Below are 20,021 nucleotides of genomic sequence, written 5' to 3'. Positions count from 1 at the left end.
CTTGCCTGTTATGCTATCAAATGCTCTTCGAGACTACATAATCAAGAGTCAGAGCCGATAAATGAATTGGGCCTACGTAAACTTAGAAGATAACATCTCATTTAATACTAATTTGTATAATTGCAAAGATTGAAATAATACCTATAACCTTTTTTACTGCCATAGTGCACTAAAGTTTACGTTTTGATGCTGTATTGTAATAAAAACAAGACATACGAATGAATATAAAATAACGTCCTCCTCAGGGTACTAGCAGGTGCGTTGCCGGCCTTTGAAGAAGGCCTAAACTTTAGTACACTGGTGCTGTTGATCCATGGGCGATGGTAGTCACTTTCCATCAGGTGAGCCTACTGCTCGTTTGCCACCTATCACATTAAAAAAGGACGTAAATTTAAATCATAAAATGGCAAACCAAAGACAAATTGTGAAATGAAAAAATATCATTGTGTCCCTCATTTGAAATGTTTACCAAGAAGCGTTTTCCTACAGCCACGTTAAAGAAAAATATACCGTAAAAAACAAAATCCTTTTTCCTGTGAAACTTCTCTATTGATAGCTAGACTATAATTGTGACGTCACTAGCCAGTGATATCGTCATACAAGTTTAACCTACTTGTGGCGACCTTTTGTTACCCTTTACATATTATGACTGTTTTATTATGACACTCAAAAGTTTTGTTATCTATTAGATTTGATTGGTGTCATATTTTCGTTTTATTTAGTACTAAACATTTAAGTGGGCCTCGGACTTCAATCGTAAAGCAAATAATTGCGTAACAGTCACAGGTTCAAAATGTGACGATAAAAAAATATTACGCATCATTTTTTTTTTAAATAAATGTAATGGTTTTTTATTAGAGCTCTTTCTCTGTAATTGACAGTTAGAGAAAAAGAGAAGAACATATAAATCTTTTTATTGGAAAATGTAGATTCAACTGGCGCTTACGAAGCTTTCTTACTTATTCAATAAAATAGTTTCGACGTGAACTGACCCCCACTTACTGGGTTCCTTCACCAGTAAGAGAACGAGGAATACATTCAAGTTAATGATTTTTAAATTTGGAATCGTAATTGTAAAAATCTAAGGACTCCTGAAAAGATACCTACTAACTAACTTACAATATACAAGCGATTTAGGTTATTCAATATTAAAGTATCAGGACTGAGTTCAATTTTTGTTATGCTCGTACCGTCTACGCCTTTCTATAAGCAGATATAATACAGACTACATATCAAAGGTCAGCCTTTTCATTTTTCTCCATGTCTAAGTGACATAAGCTCTTATTGAATATTGGACCAACCATCTTCGATATATATAGACTTGTAAAATTTAACGGGTAATAAGGAGAGGAACTAAAGTTGAATGCTTTGCTTAAGTTCTATTTTTCTATCTTTAAAAAATAAACAGATCTGTCATTGCCTATTACGGGGCAAAAAAAAGCTTTGTTATTCACTACTAAATTTAAAATTAGAAGAGGTCTAATAAATTAATAGCGATGTATCAAACTAATAATATAACTGGCAATTTTATTGAGCTCACATTACTCTCTTAATAGCTTCGGTGGGCGTTAAGTATAATCGAATACATCGGTGTTTCGAGACCCTCGTAAGAAAAGTGGGAGTGTTAGGACGGCACTCGAAAATTATCTGATCTTTGCGGACCTTTACCAACGGCTTTATTTCCCAATCTCTATGTTATTATTAAAAAATATTCCTACTGTTGGTGAAATCTCTGAAACACCTCTCCTAGTGAGTACCTACGTCGCATTAAGCGTGACTATGCTAAATATCAAGCCAATTGTACTTATAGTTTCAAAGTTCAATGATGAGTGATACCACTATACCATATAGATCTCTACATATTACACAACAAAGTCGAGTCTGTCTGTCTGTATTTTCGCGATAAACTCCATCCGTTCGGGAACGGATTTTCATGACAGTTTTCTCTATTAGACAGAGAAATTTATAAGGAAAGTTCAAGTATATAATTTATTAAGGTTTTTATTTAAATAAGTTGAAATACAACGACAATTGTTACACATGTCGGAAAAAAATAACAAATAAAGATAAATATTAAAAAAAACTTATGTCCACCTGTGCGAAGCCGGGACGGACCGCTAGTATATAGTGTACTTGGCTTACACATATGTATAATAAGTGATTAATAAATGTCAAAGCTCCTCAATCAATTTAATTACTCCCATAGCTACAGAGCGATGATCGAATGCGATGCTGTAATCTCCAACCTTCAAATTAAAACGTATATTCGAAATTTCTTTTATGTTGAAATATTCATTATTGACGCGATACAATTTATATCGATTCACGTAAACAATGAATGTAATTAATGATGGCAGTGGATACTGACACGAGACATGCAGTGTGAACGACATACTGAATGTCGATAAATTCAACGTACATTAAAAAAAATCGAACATGCAAAAATAAAGATTGCTACGTGATAGTGAAAATGGAGAGTGACTGTACGAACTGATCAAAATGTCGTTTGACAAAAACATAATGATGTCCGTTTGATTTCGGTCACGGCGACCAATGCTATGGGAGACCAGTAAAGTCAAGCAGAGCATATAGTGCACAAGGGCGCAAACACAAGTTCATTTTTTATTCCATCACTCTCATTATCTGATGGGCAGTCTTTCTGCAATCTTTCGGATCGTGTGGATGGATACACGATCAGAATAAGATATATATTCAGGCTTATTAAAAAAGGCGTACAATTTTTGCGATCTCTTCCAGGCAACTCAACTGTATAGGTTAGAATAGCTGATACAATATATCGTGCTGCAATAATTAATAATAAATCATTAATCTTGTTTTTTAAATAATCTTTTTTCATTAATCTTATTTATTAAAATTTTATTATTTTATCAATACATATCAAATACACTTTAATATAAATAAATATAAATCTACAAACTAAATACACTATAAACAACTTTACATGCTTTCCTAGGCAGCTCTTTCAATTTCCAAATTTTTCGACAGAAGAACGCAATAACTTTTTGTAAGCTCAACATTGGGTTTGAACGTAGAGCCTTAGGATATGCGGCCTTATATCTAGCCATACTAACGATGCAGTTAAAACCATAATAAGTATGAAAATCTAGATAGACCTTTGTTCTTGCTTTTCAATATCTCATATAATATCGCTCGCGTTCCTATTAGTTGCCTTTGTCTATCCATTGATCACAACAACGAGAGAGCGATTGTATTATGTGAGAGCCGCTGTCGATGTATCGTGAGGTCATACACTGAAATAATAAAAGAAATCAATAATCATTGTACAGAACATGGTACTGTTATTATATCCGGGATTTGTATAGGAATTTGCATCCAGAAAATCCAACTGCTGATACAGCAGTTTGGCATCCAAGCCTTTAATTCATTTTCAATTAGAGTTAGTTGGTTGTTATCCGCGCACGGGAACGGTTGCCAAAGGGTCCAATCCATAATTATTTTGAATAACTGTTTGTGAATTAAATATCCTTTTTTTTTTTAAAAAGTGTTTAATTTGGGACCCTATAACATTTTGGTGGCAGCGGTGGGATACGGAAATCCCCAGTATAGCCTTAAATAAAGTGAAATATAGTGAAACAAAGTGAAATAAAGTGAGATAACATAAAAGCCATAAATTAAGTGACATCTATAAAACAAGTGTACCGTGTTCCGTGCTACGAAATAAAGGTTTAAGAAGAAATTATCCTTCTTCTCATCATCCGAAACCAAACTGCGTGACTTTCATATCCTGGTCACACATTTTACATCCAACTCAAATTGAATCTGAGACTTCGCTAGATTAATCTAGCATCAAGGACTACGAGTCATCGGGCATCAACGCATTCATTGGAATGCATTTCATACTCATCGTTATCGCTAGCTGCGCGACCACACAGTGAGTCCTGATCATGTTACATTAGGGATCCGTACTTTTTTGTTTAATTTAATATTAAATTTTGTATGTATTAAATATTTAATAATATAAGTTGTTAAATTAATAATAACTCCTGTATCGAATTTATGACCACCCAATCAAACTAGTAATGCCGAAATTAACAAAAAGGGAAGAAGAAGAAATTAGAGTTAATCTAGATATCCCTAGTGTATTACCTGCTACGGAAAGAGAGCAAATTGATAAAACACCACCTCCTTCCCCTAGAGTCACGCGGTCAGCAACCACAATTTCCACGTATTCAGAAATGGATTTTAATACGTTATTTAAATTTATTAAACCGTTTGATGGAAGCCGGGAAACGGTTAATTCCTTTATCATTAACTGTGGAAATGCATATGAATTGGCTACAGTAACACAAAAACCAATTCTATTAAAATATATAATTAGCCAATTACAGGGTAAAGCAGAAGCTGCTTGCTCAATTAAAGAATTTAGCTCCTGGGAACAACTCAAGGAGTTCCTTAAAACACAGTTCAGTGAGAGGAAACATTATTCACATCTTCTCACTGAGTTGCAGGAGAGTAAGCAGGCTTCGCAAGAGACCGTAAACCAGTTTGCACTTAGGGTTGAAACCTGTTTGTCTCAATTATTAACCGAAATTTCACTATCAAATAAAAAGAAATCCGAGCTCGTTGGGCGAATAGCCGCCATGGAGGATCTAGCCCTTCATCATTTTATAATGGGTATCCACCCTCGGTTATCGACTATTGTCCGTTGCCGAGATCCCGAAAACCTAAATGAAGCAATAAACCTTGCCATTTCTAAAGAGAAAATTCAACAGACTCTATATAGGACAAAGGTCATCAGATCAGACGCAAGATTAAACGATAACAGGCGACCCCAATTTAATAACAATAATAATAATACGTATAACCCGCGAAGGTTTGTCAAACCCCAACCATCAGGTTCGTCCAGCTTATTTTGCCGTTATTGTAAATCACCAGGCCATGATATTGCTGATTGCCAAAAGCGTGCATTTTATAACAATCGTTATAAAATCCAACAAAACCAACAGCCTCAAGGTAAATTTTACCCAAATAATTCTTCCAGACCTGTTAATCATATCCAGGAAGTGTCCGATGATACTAACCATAATGAGATAGACGAAGAACTTAATTTAAACGAATAAAGGTCTCGTCTCGGTGTCGCACGAGACCATCTAAACCAGCCGACACCCATTCAAAAGCACAAACCTCTGAATCGATTTCTATAAGTAAGGCTGTAATTCAAAATAATATTTACGAAATTAATATCGATACATCAAAAAAAACTTTTGCCACATATCCTTGTTCATACCCAAATTTCAGACATCCCTATAACATTATTAATCGATTCTGGCTCAGCTATAAGCCTGTTAAAACGAACATCCATATCCAAGAAAATTAATATGTCTAAAGAGATTATCCATATTAAGGGTATTGACCCGGGTAACGAAACAAGTCCCACACTAGGTCATTTCCTACTACAACTAGACTTATCAAAAAATAAACATATAAAACACCAATTTCATGTAATTGAAAATATAAATTTACCTTATGACGGTATAATTGGTACGGATTTCCTTACGAAGTTCGGTTGCAATATCGACTATACACATGATGTTTTGCGATTCAAGGACATAAATCTAAAGCTCAATTTCTTTGATCCGATTTATATTATACCATCCAGAACAGAAACTGTCATCGAATGCACAGTTCAAAACCCTGAACTAAAAGAAGGTATTATTCTGGACCAACATCTATCCGATACATTGTTAATTGCCAATTGTATTGTGAAGGTAAAAATTAATAAAAGAGTTAATATCACAGTAGCTAATACATCAGAACAAATTGCAAATGTAAAATCAAATCTTAATTTAAAATTAGAACCATTAGTCACTTCTGCTGCTATAAGAATAAATAATTCTGACAAAACTATTTATGATCGAACTTGCGAGGTAATAAACTCGTTACGAACTTCCCATCTGAACGATGAGGAAACTAAAGCTCTCACTGACATCTGTGCTGAGTTTTCAGACATTTTCCATTTGTCAAATGATTTGCTTTCCTTCTCTACTGCCCTAAAACATAAAATTAAAACTACTACTGACATTCCTATCCACACTAAGTCGTATCGCTTCCCAGAATGTCATAAAAAGGAAGTGGAAGAACAAATAAATAAAATGTTAAATGAAAACATAATAGAACCTTCATCCTCTCCATGGAGTTCTCCAATCTGGGTCGTCCCTAAAAAGTCAAGCTCAGAAGGACTTAAAAAATGGAGAATTGTAATTGATTACAGAAATCTAAATAACATAACCGTTGGAGAAACTTATCCAATTCCGCAGATTTTTGAAATCCTAGACCAATTAGGTAACAGCAAATATTTTAGTACTTTAGATCTTGCTTCTGGATTTCACCAAATTCTCGTTGATCCAGAAGACGCTCCTAAGACCGCTTTTACTGTGCCACAGGGATATTTCCAATTTAATAGAATGCCATTTGGGTTAAAGAATGCCCCTGCAACTTTCCAGAAAACAATGAATAATTGCCTCTCAGGCCTACAAGGTACAAGATGCTTTGTGTACCTGGATGATATCGTTATTTATAGTCATGATCTAAATTCACATATAGAGAATTTAAGAACGGTTTTTGAAAGATTACGAAATTTTAATATGAAATTACAACCGGAAAAATGTGAATTTTTACGCAAAGAAGTAGGTTATTTAGGTCATATAATTAATGAAAATGGGGTTAAGCCAAACCCAGATAAAATACAAGCTGTAACTGAGTTTCCTGTCCCTAAATCACCGAAGGATATAAAATCATTTTTAGGTCTTGTGTCATATTATAGACGTTTTATACAAGATTTTTCAAAATTGGCCAAACCATTAACATCTCTTCTAAAGAAGGACACACCTTTTAAATGGGAGAACACTCACCAACTATCCCTTGAAACACTAAAGAATAAACTCGTATCTTCACCAATTTTGGCATATCCCGATTTTACTCAAACATTTCTTCTCACCTGTGATGCTTCAAATTATGCAATATCTGCTATTTTATCCCAAGGACCTATAGGGCAGGATCGCCCTATAGCATTTGCGTCCCGAACCTTGAATAAAGCAGAATGTAATTATAGCGTGACCGAGAAGGAATGTCTTGCTATAATATTCGGTACAAAAGTGTTCCGTCCTTATCTCTATGGGAATAAATTCACAATCCTAACGGATCACAAACCACTAGAGTGGTTATTTAATTGTAAGGATACTGGATCTAGACTAGTTCGTTGGCGATTGAAATTAGAGGAGTTCGATTATGAGATTAAATATAAAAAGGGAAAAATAAATGCTAATGCAGACGCTCTATCGCGTTTTCCCGTCAATCCTGTCCATCCTACAGGGGAAAATCTCCCTCTTAAGGATATACCCGAAGCTCAAGAATCTACAACTCCTAATGATGGTATCCCAGAAGCGGTAGCTTCGGCTCCAGGTAATTCAGATGAGTTACCGTTTAGTCCTTTAACTTTAGAAGATCTCGATATTCACGAAGATCTTCCCTTCAGACCTCTGGATATAAATAGTAGTGACTTACCGTCAATCGGATTACTCGAAAATGATAATTCATTGCCTTCTTCCTTGGGAAATCAACTAGTAGAGGAAGATAACTTACCTGAGCAGCGTAACCTTACTTCTCTTGAACCACCTGAAATTAGAAACTTACCTTCTTCTTCTGAAGTAAGTGCTGCTCCTATTAATGACGATTATACAACTTTCCTAAAATCCCTAACTAATAAAAACGTGAATTTTAATACACATATTATAGAGCATAATGAAAGTCTTCATAAATCACCATGTAAAGTAAATATTATACCTACCTCGATTGACATTGATGAATCCAATCCTTATATACAAGAAATAATTGGTAACTTAACTAATATAAGCGATATTTTGAATACTGAAAAGGAATTATATTCATTTCATAAAATTGAATTGAATAATAAAATATTTTATTTAATTTTTATTAAAGTTCATCACTTTGATGAAGCTTCATATCCTGAAATCTTTGAATCTGTTAAACGCATTCGAAATGAATTAACATCAAATGAAACTATTTCTGAATTAGCCATTACGGATTTTAGAAATCCTTTTGAAAAACATTCTTTTATTAAAATCTACAATATTCTTACTTATTTGTTTCATAATACTAATATAAAATTACATGTGTATCACAATAATATCACGTATCCATCGCCTACAGAAGTTAAGAAAATTTTATATGATAATCATGATATACCAATAGCGGGTCATTTAGGTTATTCTAGAATGTATAATAGAATTAAAGAAAGTTATTACTGGAAAGGAATGCGTAGTGATATTGAATCTTATGTTAAAAAATGCAAGCACTGTCAGGAAAATAAAGCACTTCGTAGGATTAATAGAGCCCCAATGCAAATAACAAGCACTTCTACATCTCCCTGTCAACGTGTTTCTTTGGACATAGTAGGTCCATTACCCGAAGCAGGGCTTGCTAAATTAAAATTCATCCTTACCATCCAAGATGACCTCACGAAGTTTTCTACAGCTTATCCAATCCGTAGTACAACAGCTGAAGAAACTAGCGAATGTCTATTACATTTTATTTCTATGTTCGGAATCCCCAAAATTATTTTAACGGACCAAGGAACTAATTTTACTTCTGAATTATTCAAGACTACATGTGAGTTTCTTAAAATTAAGCAACTTTGGTCATCTCCATATCATCCACAAACTCAAGGTGCCCTTGAGAGAAGCCATTCGACATTAAAAGAATATTTAAAGTCATATGTAAATGAAAAACAAGATAACTGGCCACGTTATGTATATACAGCAATGCTGGCATACAATACTACTGTACACACGACTACTAATTTTACTCCATATGAGCTTATTTTCGGAAATAAGCCTTATATCCCTAATTCAGTTTTTGACGAAGCCCCTGGAGCTACTTATCCTGATTATGTCAGAATGCTTCAGAATCGACTGAAATATTCACGAGAAAAGGCTTTAGAACATATCCGTAAATCCAAATCTACTTCTAAAACATATTATGATTCGCGTACTCGTCCAATACAATATAAGGAAGGGGACTACGTATATCTGAAAAATCATCTTAGATTAAGAAAAGCATTATCACCCGTATGGAAGGGTCCCTATAAGGTTGTTAAAATACATGGCAATAATACTCTGTCCCTCTTAATTAACCGTCGTCACGTCCGACACCATTATGATGAAGTTAAACTGGCTGAAATGTCAGGAAACCTATAAAAAGGGAGAAAAGATTAAATAGTTGATAAAGGACTTAGAATAATGAAGTAATACTTACCTTTTAATGAAGGTATCGTAGGAATATCCTAAATGTATCCAGCGTAAGTCTTATTATTCCTAATTATCCATTTATCTTAGTGTTAGTATATTGTTTTCCATTTATTGTAGTAATAAATATAGTATTAGTATATCCCTGAATGGATATTCAAATATTATTCTTTGTTGTTTCTTTTCAGTGTCTCATCTGAAGCACAAGGTCAAAATGACTACATACAACAAGTCGACTCACGTTCTGGGCTTTATTTTGATTACGTTGGTCAAATAAAAATCATTGATAGTCATTTAGATGTTCTAATCCCATTTGATATTTCAAATTTTAAGTTACATATAAAAAACATTGAACTTGTTTTATATTCGGTTCGAAATCTATGCGATGAGCCTACAGTTAATGAAACTATGGAATGTCATAGCATCTTAAAACCGTTAGTAGTCCGGTATCATGATATTGTTCGCGAATTTACTTCCATTTCTGAATTGTTGGAAAATAAAATAAAACGTAGTGCCTGGTTTGGAGGTATTGGAACTGCTGTAAAATATATTTTCGGAAATTTGGATGAAAATGACGGTATGAAATATGATGAAGCCATAGAATCGATACAGAATAATCAAAATAAATTAACTATGTTAATGAGAGAAAACATTATGGTCGCAACTTCTGTAATTTCTTCTTATAACAATACCTTAAGGAAAATACAAGTTAATGAAGCTAATATGAATACTGCTATTGATAAACTTTCAAGTATTTTCAGAAACGTATCGTTACAAACTTACAAAAATCAAATTATAAATAATTTAGAAGCTTAATATTTTAGCATTATCCTTTCAACTTGAAGATATAATGAATTCTATAATGTTTAGCAGTCAGAATATTTTACATCCTGCAATTATGACTCCACAACAATTATATAAGGAACTCGCTAATAATATAAGATATCTTAGTAGCAATAAGCAATTACCTGTTAATCTGGAACCAAATTCGATGCATGTAATTATGAATATCTCTACTGTATCCTGTTATTATAGTAAGAATAAAATTATCTTTGTATTAAGTATTCCTTTAGTTATACCAATAGAATATAATTTATATCATGTATTGGCTTTGCCAGTGCCACATTTTATCAAGGATCCCAATGCGTATAGTGTGATCATACCAAATAATAAATATGTAGCAATGACCAAGGACAAACTGTATTATTGTGTTCTAGAAACTTTAAGTGTTTGTAAAACGTTAAATTCGGAAGCTTTTATTTGTGACGTCCCTAGTGTATACGTGACAAGTGCTAATCCTATCTGTGAAATTGAGTTAATAACAAAAACAACAAGTGTTTTACCTGTGCAATGTGAAACGAACTTTATAATTGGTGATATTGACATTTGGAAATCAATCTCAAATAATAAATGGATTTATGTTCAATCTAATGTAACTAAGGTATCCATCGATTGTCCTAATCGTGAACTAGATGATTTTAATATACAAGGAACAGGAATACTTACTATTCCAAACAAATGTACTGCATTTACTAAAAATATAAAATTTGTAGCTAGAAATTCAATTAAAAATATTACTTTTCCAATTGTTAATGTAGAATTTAACTTGATTAATGATTCATGTTGTAATTTAAACAAACTTAAAAATTATATAGAAAATTCATCTCCTTCACCAGTGGTATTGCAAAATATTGATTTAGATGATTTTAATTTGAAGAATAATAAAATAAATTTAGAATCCATTTTGCACGACACCGATAAAATCATTAATAATCCACATATTGTAAAATATGGAGTACATTATTCAGTTCTTACTTTTATTATTATGTTAGTCGTAATTATCCTAGTAACATTTAATATTTACTGGTTTTGTAAAAAACCCGGCAGCAACCGAAAATCATTTGAGATATTTAAAAGAGCAAAGGCCTCTAAATATACCGAAACGGATGAAATAAATTCTGATGAAGTTATAGAAATGTCATCACCTCCCATAAGGTTAAGGATTTAGGAAATCAATGAAAACATAAACTCCGAATTAATAATTCGAAGTTTATTATTTATAGGGGGAGATGTTATATCCGGGATTTGTATAGGAATTTGCATCCAGAAAATCCAAACTGCTGATACAGCAGTTTGGCATCCAAGCCTTTAATTCATTTTCAATTAGAGTTAGTTGGTTGTTATCCGCGCACGGGAACGGTTGCCAAAGGGTCCAATCCATAATTATTTTGAATAACTGTTTGTGAATTAAATATCCTTTTTTTTTTTTAAAAAGTGTTTAATTTGGGACCCTATAACAGTACGTTCAAAATACATATTCGTCTATCATTATAAACTATAGATTTGTTTACCTTGTATGCCGAAAGGTTAAATGCTTAGAACAGGTCAATTTTAATCGAAGCTTGCGGATTTGAACCCATGCAGCTGAACCTACTGAAAATCATATGCTTATTTCATTTTTATAATTTGCCTCGGGCAATAAAGAAGATATCACAAATATGCATGTATCAGTTGATAATTTGCCATTTGTATATCCACTGACATTTGGACAGCGTGGTGCAATATGTGTCTTCTTTCATTTGTAGGCTTGTTACCTTTCGGGTGGTTGGGTGTAAAGAAACAATATTAGGTTATAAAATTTTTAATGCACAGTAACATAGTATTATAAACAACCAATTACTTAATTTACTAGTTACTTATGTTACTTCTTATAATGACTATTATATAAAATTATGCCAGCTAGACTCAGCGTGGGTCACTTGGGATAAAAGGCAAGTTTGAAAATTCAATATTAACTAATCCAAAATATAAGGTTGAAAATTAGGTGCCACTGACGAATAAATTAGTTGATGTGGTTTGAAAGAATACACCGTTCGCCAGACAGGTGTAAACGAAATTTATAATATAATTGAAAGGGGGTACATCACCAAAGTTTCCAGCTACACGTGGATACCGACAACGGCTTAGGGAACAGGCCTGCCGTCCTTGGAGTTGCACCAGCCGCTATCTGGGCACACTCAACCAGGAACCTGGAGCTGTTCACTCTTAATATTTCCATTCAAGAAGTCCACGTGGTGGGTAAATCCGATTAAAAAAAAAACCTCCTGTAATACGAAATATACAGGTTCAATAAGTTATGCAAATAAGCAAAGGATAAATACCTTTAACGAGAGATGTAAGCACGAATTTACCTTCTGGAGGTTCAAAGTCCTGCTTACACAAATTGACGATCTCAACTCCGGAGAACCATTTCAAAGGGTCACTGGAAACCACAATTTACACATGACTACGACTTTTCGAATTGCAAACCAATGCATTTAATCAAAAACAAGAATTAAAGACTTACAATTCTTTACGAGTCGGTAAACATGATATAAAGTTCTGTCAAACTTCAAAACTTCATTGTTAATATAAATTCTGAAAAGATAACTGCTATTAAAGCACTGAATACTAAACAACCACAAATTAAGAAACTCAATTATTAAGACAACTCACCGATATATTCAGTATATCGAATTAGAAGTTTGGATTCGGTGTGAAGCCGATAGTTCCAAAATTCAAAAAGAACGAAATCGAAAGTTCACGAACCTTTGAAAGGTTAGCGAGTGTGACCAGTATCACTACCAAAATACCCTTAATGAAAAAGGAATTATATCCATACTAAAATCAAGGAAATAATTATGGAATAATTATTAAAATTAAGAAAAGCCAAATATGAGGCAAAGTAAATTTATCATAACTAGACTCCGACACCTACATCGAAGAACTAACCTTTAAACTGGAAGACAGCTATTACATTAATCTGAAACGATGTGAAATGACCTCTAATAAAATTCAACAAACGAATTGGATGATTAAAATCTTATTTTAATAATTGTTTTAATGCACCTTTAAAATAAATGTAATTTATTTTATTAATTAAAATTTTAGAAAATGCCAAGTCGAAGCGTTATACTAGCAACACCGACATAAATTAAGTGGGAAATGGGTCAAAGGCACGGAATTTAGCGAATTGACACTTTTTTGACGTTTTATATAATTATAAAAAAAAGTTAAAATTATGAAAATAATTTTTAATGTAACAGTACCTCCCCTCCCGGAAGAATTTTGCGAGGGTAAACGAGAAAAATTCGAGCTGGCCCTCCAGCTCAGAACCTCGAACAACACAAATAATTAATTTAAATCACATTTCAAATGTGAAATATAAAATGACAAAAAAAGTGGAAAATCCAACTTAAGAAAACTACTACTCACCACCTTTTTTTTTTTTTTTTTTTTCGCTGGAAAAACGCGTTACGCGCTTCCCCCACGTGATGGAAAGTGGGGGGGTGTGTGGGACTCCCCGGAGCCCTGGACGCCGAGTGCGCCCAAGTACGCCGGGTTTACCCACTAAAAAACCAGCGGTACCCTCTCCGTCTTTCGATGGACGCCACGGGATCGCTTACGCATGCTACCGTGACGCCCTGACGGTCGGCCCACCTATGCGGGCCTCTAACACCTAGGGGTGATTCCCGGGGTACTGGGACCCCCCTAGTCCCTGCGGCGCCTATTGAGGCGGCGGGAGAAGGTGCGCGTAGCGCCTTTTCCTCCTCCCCGGTCGTCTTCTGCGGAGCGAGTCAGCGGCGGCACTCTCTTCCCGCTCCCGCTCCGCGGCTTCCTTCTGCGACATGACACTTTCGCAGAAGGAGCGCATCTCCGACCAGCACATCTCGCTACCGAGCAAGCGTTGATGATGCTCGGCAGCGAAAGGTCTCCGCCCATAGTCGCCGCAAGGGTGTGCCTCTGGGGCCCCCACGCAGCACACTCGTACAGGGTGTGGTACGCCGAATCCACTGGCGCACCACACTCGTGGCAGCAGGGTGACTCCTCCCGCCGCGCTATCCCGTGCAGGTACTTACCGAAGCATCCGTGTCCAGTAAGTACCTGCGTCATTCTGTACGACAGTGTGCCGTACTTCCTCTCGACCCAGCGACTCAAGTGGGGACGGATCGCCTCCACTGTCGCTAGGCCCGCCGTGGGTGACCCCAGATCTTCCTGCCATCGGACGATCAGGGCTTGCTGGGCTAGAGCCCTGATCCGCCCGATCTCCGCCGACCCTGGACGTTCGCCGCGGTCCCTCGCCTCGACCCGGAACCGGTACACCTCCGCGAGCACCTCCGCCTGGAGCTCCCAGGGCGGATCGCCCGCGAGAAGTGTCGCCGCAGTCCACGACACCGTACGGTACCCTCTGATGCCTCTCACCGCTATGACCCTCTGCGGCTTGCGCAGCAGGGCCCGATTTTTAGTGGTGAGGGCATCTATCCAGATCGGGGCACCGTAAAGCGCCATCGACCTCACTACGCCGGAATAGAGACGCCGGCATAGTGACCCCGGCCCCCCCACATTCGGAAGGAGGCGACCAAGAGCGGCGGCGGCGTTGATGAGCCTCGGGCCGAGTTGGATAAAATGCTGCCCGAAGCTCCATCGACCGTCCAGGATCAGGCCCAGATACTTCATCTGGGCCTGCACCTTGATCACCGTCCCGTGGACGGTGATACTCGCACCTCGTGGGGGTCCTTTCCGTGGACCGTGGAAGAGGAGGGCCTCCGTTTTGGATATGGAGACCCTCAAGCCCAGCATTTCCATGCGGTCCACGGTGAGAGCCGTTCCGACTTCGGCGAGGCGAGCCGCCTCCCGGAAGTCCCGCCCAATCGCCGTGACGAGGGTGTCGTCAGCGTAACACAACACCCCCATCCCGGGAAGGACGGGAGCCCGCAGGAGCCAGTCGAAACCGACATTCCACAGAATTGGGCCGAGAACCGACCCCTGTGGAACGCCGCAGCTCACTCGATGCCGGATGAGCCTCCCATCGACCCCCGCCCAGAGGATCTCCCTGTCCTGGAGGTACGCCTCCAACAGCCTCCTGAGATAGGACGGCACCTCATGGTATCGAAGTGCCTCCCGTATAGTCTCAAAGGGGAGACTGTTGAAGGCGTTAGCCACGTCGAGCGAAACCGCCAAGACGACTTGCCCCTGGGCCACCGCTTCCGTGGTCCGAGTCTTCAGGGCATCCAGGGCGTCGACCGTCGACCGGCCTGCCCTGAACCCGTACTGAGCCTGCGAGAGACCCGGACCGACCTCCTCGAGGTGCTGAACGAGACGGGCTGCGAGGATCTTCTCGAAGAGTTTTCCAGTCTCGTTCAGCAGCACGATTGGCCTGTATGCCGAAGGGGAATCCAACGGCCGACCTTCCTTCGGCAACAGGACCAACTTCCCTTCTTTCCAAGGCTTCGGAAACTGTCCACTGCACAGACACTCGTCAAACAGCTCCCGAAGCCTTGCACCTAGGTATTCCAGGGCGTCGCATAGAACACGCCCAGGAACCCCGTCCGGACCCGGCGCCGTCTTCTTGGCCTTCAAGCGACCGAGGGCCATCTCCATTTCCCGCTCCGTGATCAATGGTGAAGCCACTGCGTCTTCGGTCACGGAGCTGGGGGCCATCTGTGGAGGGACATGCTCGCCTGGGTGGGGAAACAGTTCCCCGACCAGGCGCACAAGGAGTTCCGGCGGTAGCGTCTCGGTGAGAGGGGCGCCTTGGGTGCGGAACTTCCCGCGCACACCGCGGTACGGACGCCCCCACGAGTCTCGATTGAGACCCGCCAGAAGCTCCTCCCTGGCTTTCTCTTTAGCCTTCCTTATCGCCAGCTGTAGATCTTTTTTCAACTGGCGATAAATGTCTAGCAACTGTCCCTCCAGATCCGTGTCAAGGCCGTTGCGCCTTCGACAGCGGACATAGGCCCTCCGCGCCCGGCAGCACGTCGCCCGAAGGTCGGCGATTTCGGGCGACCACCAATAGACGTGCCGGCGCTTTACTCTGCGCCGGGTCCGAGGCATGGCCGCATCACAGATCTTCTTGAGTGAACTGCGCATACGGCCCGCCAGTTCCTCTGCGTTTGCGCCCTCCCTCCTTCCTGTGGAACCCCACCGCTGCACGATGGCGGCCTCCTTGACCAGCTCTCGATCGACCTGGCCGAGAGACCATCTCGGCAGCGTGGTCGGCACCCTCTGGGGTTCCGACGGCCTGCGAGAGGTGGAGATCTCAAATCGGATGTAGCGATGATCCGATAGAGTCTCCGCCTCCTCCTCTACTCTCCAGTTCCGCACTATGCGAGCCACCACAGGGGTGGCAAACGATACGTCCACCACGGAACCCCCCTGTTGGCGAACGCAGGTGTGAACCTGCCCCCTGTTGAGAAGGGACAGGTTGGAGAGCAGGGCCCACACTTGAACGGCCCTCCCTCGCGGATTCGTGGCGGGGTTGCCCCAGGCACGCGACTTCGCATTTAAGTCACCGAGAACCAGTGTTGGTTTCGGTGACTGCCTGGCCACCGCAGCTCTGACAAAGCCGAGATATGTCTCGAACTCAGCCAGGCTGCGGTTAGGGGAGAAGTACGTACCGACGATGACGTACTTCCCCCACCCCACCACTACGTAGCCCGAGCCCCTCTCGATGAGTGAGAGGGGGGGCCCCGTTCCACTCCTCGCGAGGACCGCCACGGTGCCGTCCACGTCCCCTACCCAATGAGTTAAGGGAGGAACGTAATAGGGCTCGCAGGCCACAGCCAGGTCAATCCCCCACTCCGCCATGGACTGCAGCAGTAGATCCTGAGCCCCGGCGCAGTAGTTGAGATTAGTCTGAAGGAAGCTGAAGTCGGTACTCATGTTGACATTGCAGCTTCCTCCTCGGCCTGGCGCCGTCCGACGTTGTTGGTGGTCTGGGTAGCGAGGACCACCTTACCTTTCGTGATGGGGGGGTTACATTCTTTCGACCCCATCACGTGCCCGGAGGGCTTTCCGGCTTCTGCGCACACCGCGCAGCGCAGCTTCCCGGTGCATTCAGCCGATTTATGACCTTCAACGCCGCACCGGAAGCAAAGGCTCCCTCGATCCGCATTGAATGGGCATAATATCCTTGTATGGCCAAGGCCCATGCACTTGTAGCAGCGCAAAGGGCGCTGCTCTAGCACGCATACCCTGGCCGAGCTCCACCCAACCAAGAGACGACCGGCGTCAGACAGTTTCTTCGCCGCAGCTATTGGACATGTCACGCGGACCATACCCATGTAACCGGGCCCACGCGCAATCTCTCCACATCTTAGCTCTTCAATGGCGCAATGCCCCTCGCGGGCGACTGCGGCGATAATCTTATCTTTGGTGACAGAGTCATCTAGCCCCGTCACCTTAATGTCCACTTTTTTTACGGGATGAACGACGCTGGCCACCCCATCCAACACTGTGCGGAGCTTATCGGCTAGTTTTTCTGCCTGGTTCGACTGTGCTCTCGGCAGCTCCAGCACCCTAGCTCCCGTCGCGGAGCGTCGGACTTTTAGACCTCCATTGATGCCGAGTTCTTGCAGCTTAATGCCTTGCTCAGCGCGCTCCAAGACCTGAGCATATGTGACACCTTTCTGCTCCGCTTCTGGCTGCAGCGTAACCACTACTGCAGCTGTACGAGGAGCAGTCAGCTTAGGCTTGGCCGCTTGAGGTGTCTTAAGCACCGTGTTCGCCACCGTGGCATTTGTTCCAGCCGGAGAGTGAGCCTGTTTCCCCTTCTTCCCCTTTTTTACTACAGTGGACCAGGACATTTCCTGGACCACCTGAGGCGGAATTGTCTCCGACTCGAGCGAGGCTCTTGAAGAGCCAGCAACAGGTGCCGGTGGGGCAGCTGGTGGAACCCGCTTAGGTAGGGGTGCAGAAGTCAACGGTGGAGCCGAATTGACTGCCTGCGCTCGGGACACAGCAATTTGCTGTGCTGATTCCCGCCTCTTATCAGCAGCTAATGGTGGGCGCTGTATTTTAGCCGGAGGAAGGCGTTCCTCCAATTCGGCAAATCGGGCGTTAATCATAACGCCTATCGACGATATAATTGAGGCTTTTATATTCTCCACCGCCATAGCATCCTGTGCAGAGCTGGTGGATGCCTCACTGACCACAGCGACCTTGGACCGCATCTCCGCAAAATCGCGACGGTGAGCCTTCACCTCGGCCTTGAGGCTATCCACCTCTTTGCGCAGGCGTCCATTATCAGCGCGGAGCTTTCGAGTCTCCTCGGCTTCCGTCCGAGACGCTAAGGCATCTACAATGGCCTGTAGTGCAGCCGCCGACTCCCTCAGCTTTTTGCCAAATCCTCCTTTTAAGTTGGAGGACTTTTGTGCCACCTCCAAAATGAGGGCTGCGCTTCGACCAGCCTGTGCGCGAAGTTCCTCGGCGCCCATTTTTGTGGGATCCTTGGTGTGGACATCCGAGGAAGAAGATTCCTCGGAGTCCAAGACAGCCTGAGGAGGTTCCTTTCGAAACGCTCGACTACGAAGCGATCGTTCGAAGGCCTCCTCTCTAGCCTCATTGGCCTTGGCCTTCAGCTCAGCCTTAGCCCGAGCAAGACCACTTCCACGACCTTTAGCAGTTTTGCCGCGAATAGCAGGCTTGCTTTTTGCAGCCATCCTCATCTCCGTCTCCGTATCGGAATCGGAGTTAAAAATAACGAGGCCCTCATATGGCCTTTTTCGGCGAATTAGGGCATCGGACGATAATTCAGTATCGACTTCCATCGCCAAGAACAAACAACATAAAAAACAACGAAACAAACAATATATGTATTTATATCAATATAAATGCATAAATCTGTAACAATAAATATGGTCTAAAAAGACCACTTAACAACAACAAAACCAATCCGTAAGCAAAACAAGTGTCCGATAAACAAAGCAAATAGTCGAGATGTGACGTCAGAGATAACGAAAACCAGTTTTCAAGCCAGATGTCGTTTAAATTCCTCAAGTCGTAATATTATTTTAATCAATAATATTTAATAACAAGCAATATTCAACACAACCTCCGTCTAAGACGTCCGAACGTTGAATCCTACTACTCACCACCTCATTTATTTGGCTACAACCAAATAAAACAAACAGAGCTCCCACAGTATGTGCAGGACAAACTCCACCAAAGCTAAAGCTTCGCTGCATGCATAACCAGACGCATGAACAAAACTAATATCTGCCTTAACACAGATAATATAAAAATAAAGCTTCTCAGAAGCAATCTTAAAAAAAAAATTTACTAGTAGTCTATGCCACTAAATAGAGAATATAATTAACCTCTATAAAATAGTATCACGACACCAAAATTCGCGAAAATAATATGACTAATTAACTATTCGAACCCACGAGAAGTTAACAGTCTTAACCTTAACACACTATACAAGAAAAATATACAAACCAACAGACATAACAAACCTTAATAAAACCAACCGTCAGGACTGATGGTACTCACACATAAGACTCTCTACTGACCAGACGAACAACAACACTTGTTAGGTAATATGGGATGGGAAAGGAATATTAGGAAACCAAACAGATGCCACGCCAACTCAGAAGTGGTCACTGGAAGGTGACAAAATGTCAAGGAATAGTATTAAGGCTTATTTTTACAGAGCTACAATCCGCTCTGAGTCGTAAGGCTTATTTTTACAGAGTTACAATCCGCTCTGAGTATTAAGGCTTATTTAAGGAGTTACCAACCGCTCCATAAGGATTTTAGGGTGGGGAAAAGGAATAAAAGGCTGCCAAACAGATACAACACCATCACAAAGTTGATACTGGACGGTCACCAAACGTGAAGGAATAGTTTTAAGGCTTATTTTTACAGAGTTACAATCCGCTCTGAGTCGTAAGGCTT

At 40.5% G+C, this 20,021-nt stretch overlaps 1 protein-coding gene across 1 annotated transcript; it reads right to left on the bottom strand.

Moving 5' to 3' along the window:
• Nucleotides 1-10,269: 10,269 nt before the first annotated feature.
• On the bottom strand, nt 10,270-18,892 carry LOC124539091. The gene is made up of 5 exons (XM_047116414.1): nt 17,018-18,892; nt 16,637-16,934; nt 16,158-16,255; nt 15,771-16,007; nt 10,270-10,281 (listed from the first exon to the last, which is right to left on the bottom strand). Exons 1-5 carry the CDS (start codon nt 18,890-18,892, stop codon nt 10,270-10,272), a joined length of 2,520 nt encoding a protein of 839 aa, XP_046972370.1.
• Nucleotides 18,893-20,021: the final 1,129 nt, after the last annotated feature.

The sequence above is a fragment of the Vanessa cardui genome, chromosome 21 (assembly GCF_905220365.1).
Source record: "Vanessa cardui chromosome 21, ilVanCard2.1, whole genome shotgun sequence".
Taxonomy (NCBI): Eukaryota; Metazoa; Arthropoda; class Insecta; order Lepidoptera; family Nymphalidae; genus Vanessa; species Vanessa cardui.
The sequence above is the reverse complement of the archived record's forward strand: the minus strand, read 5'-3'. Positions and strand labels throughout refer to the sequence as shown.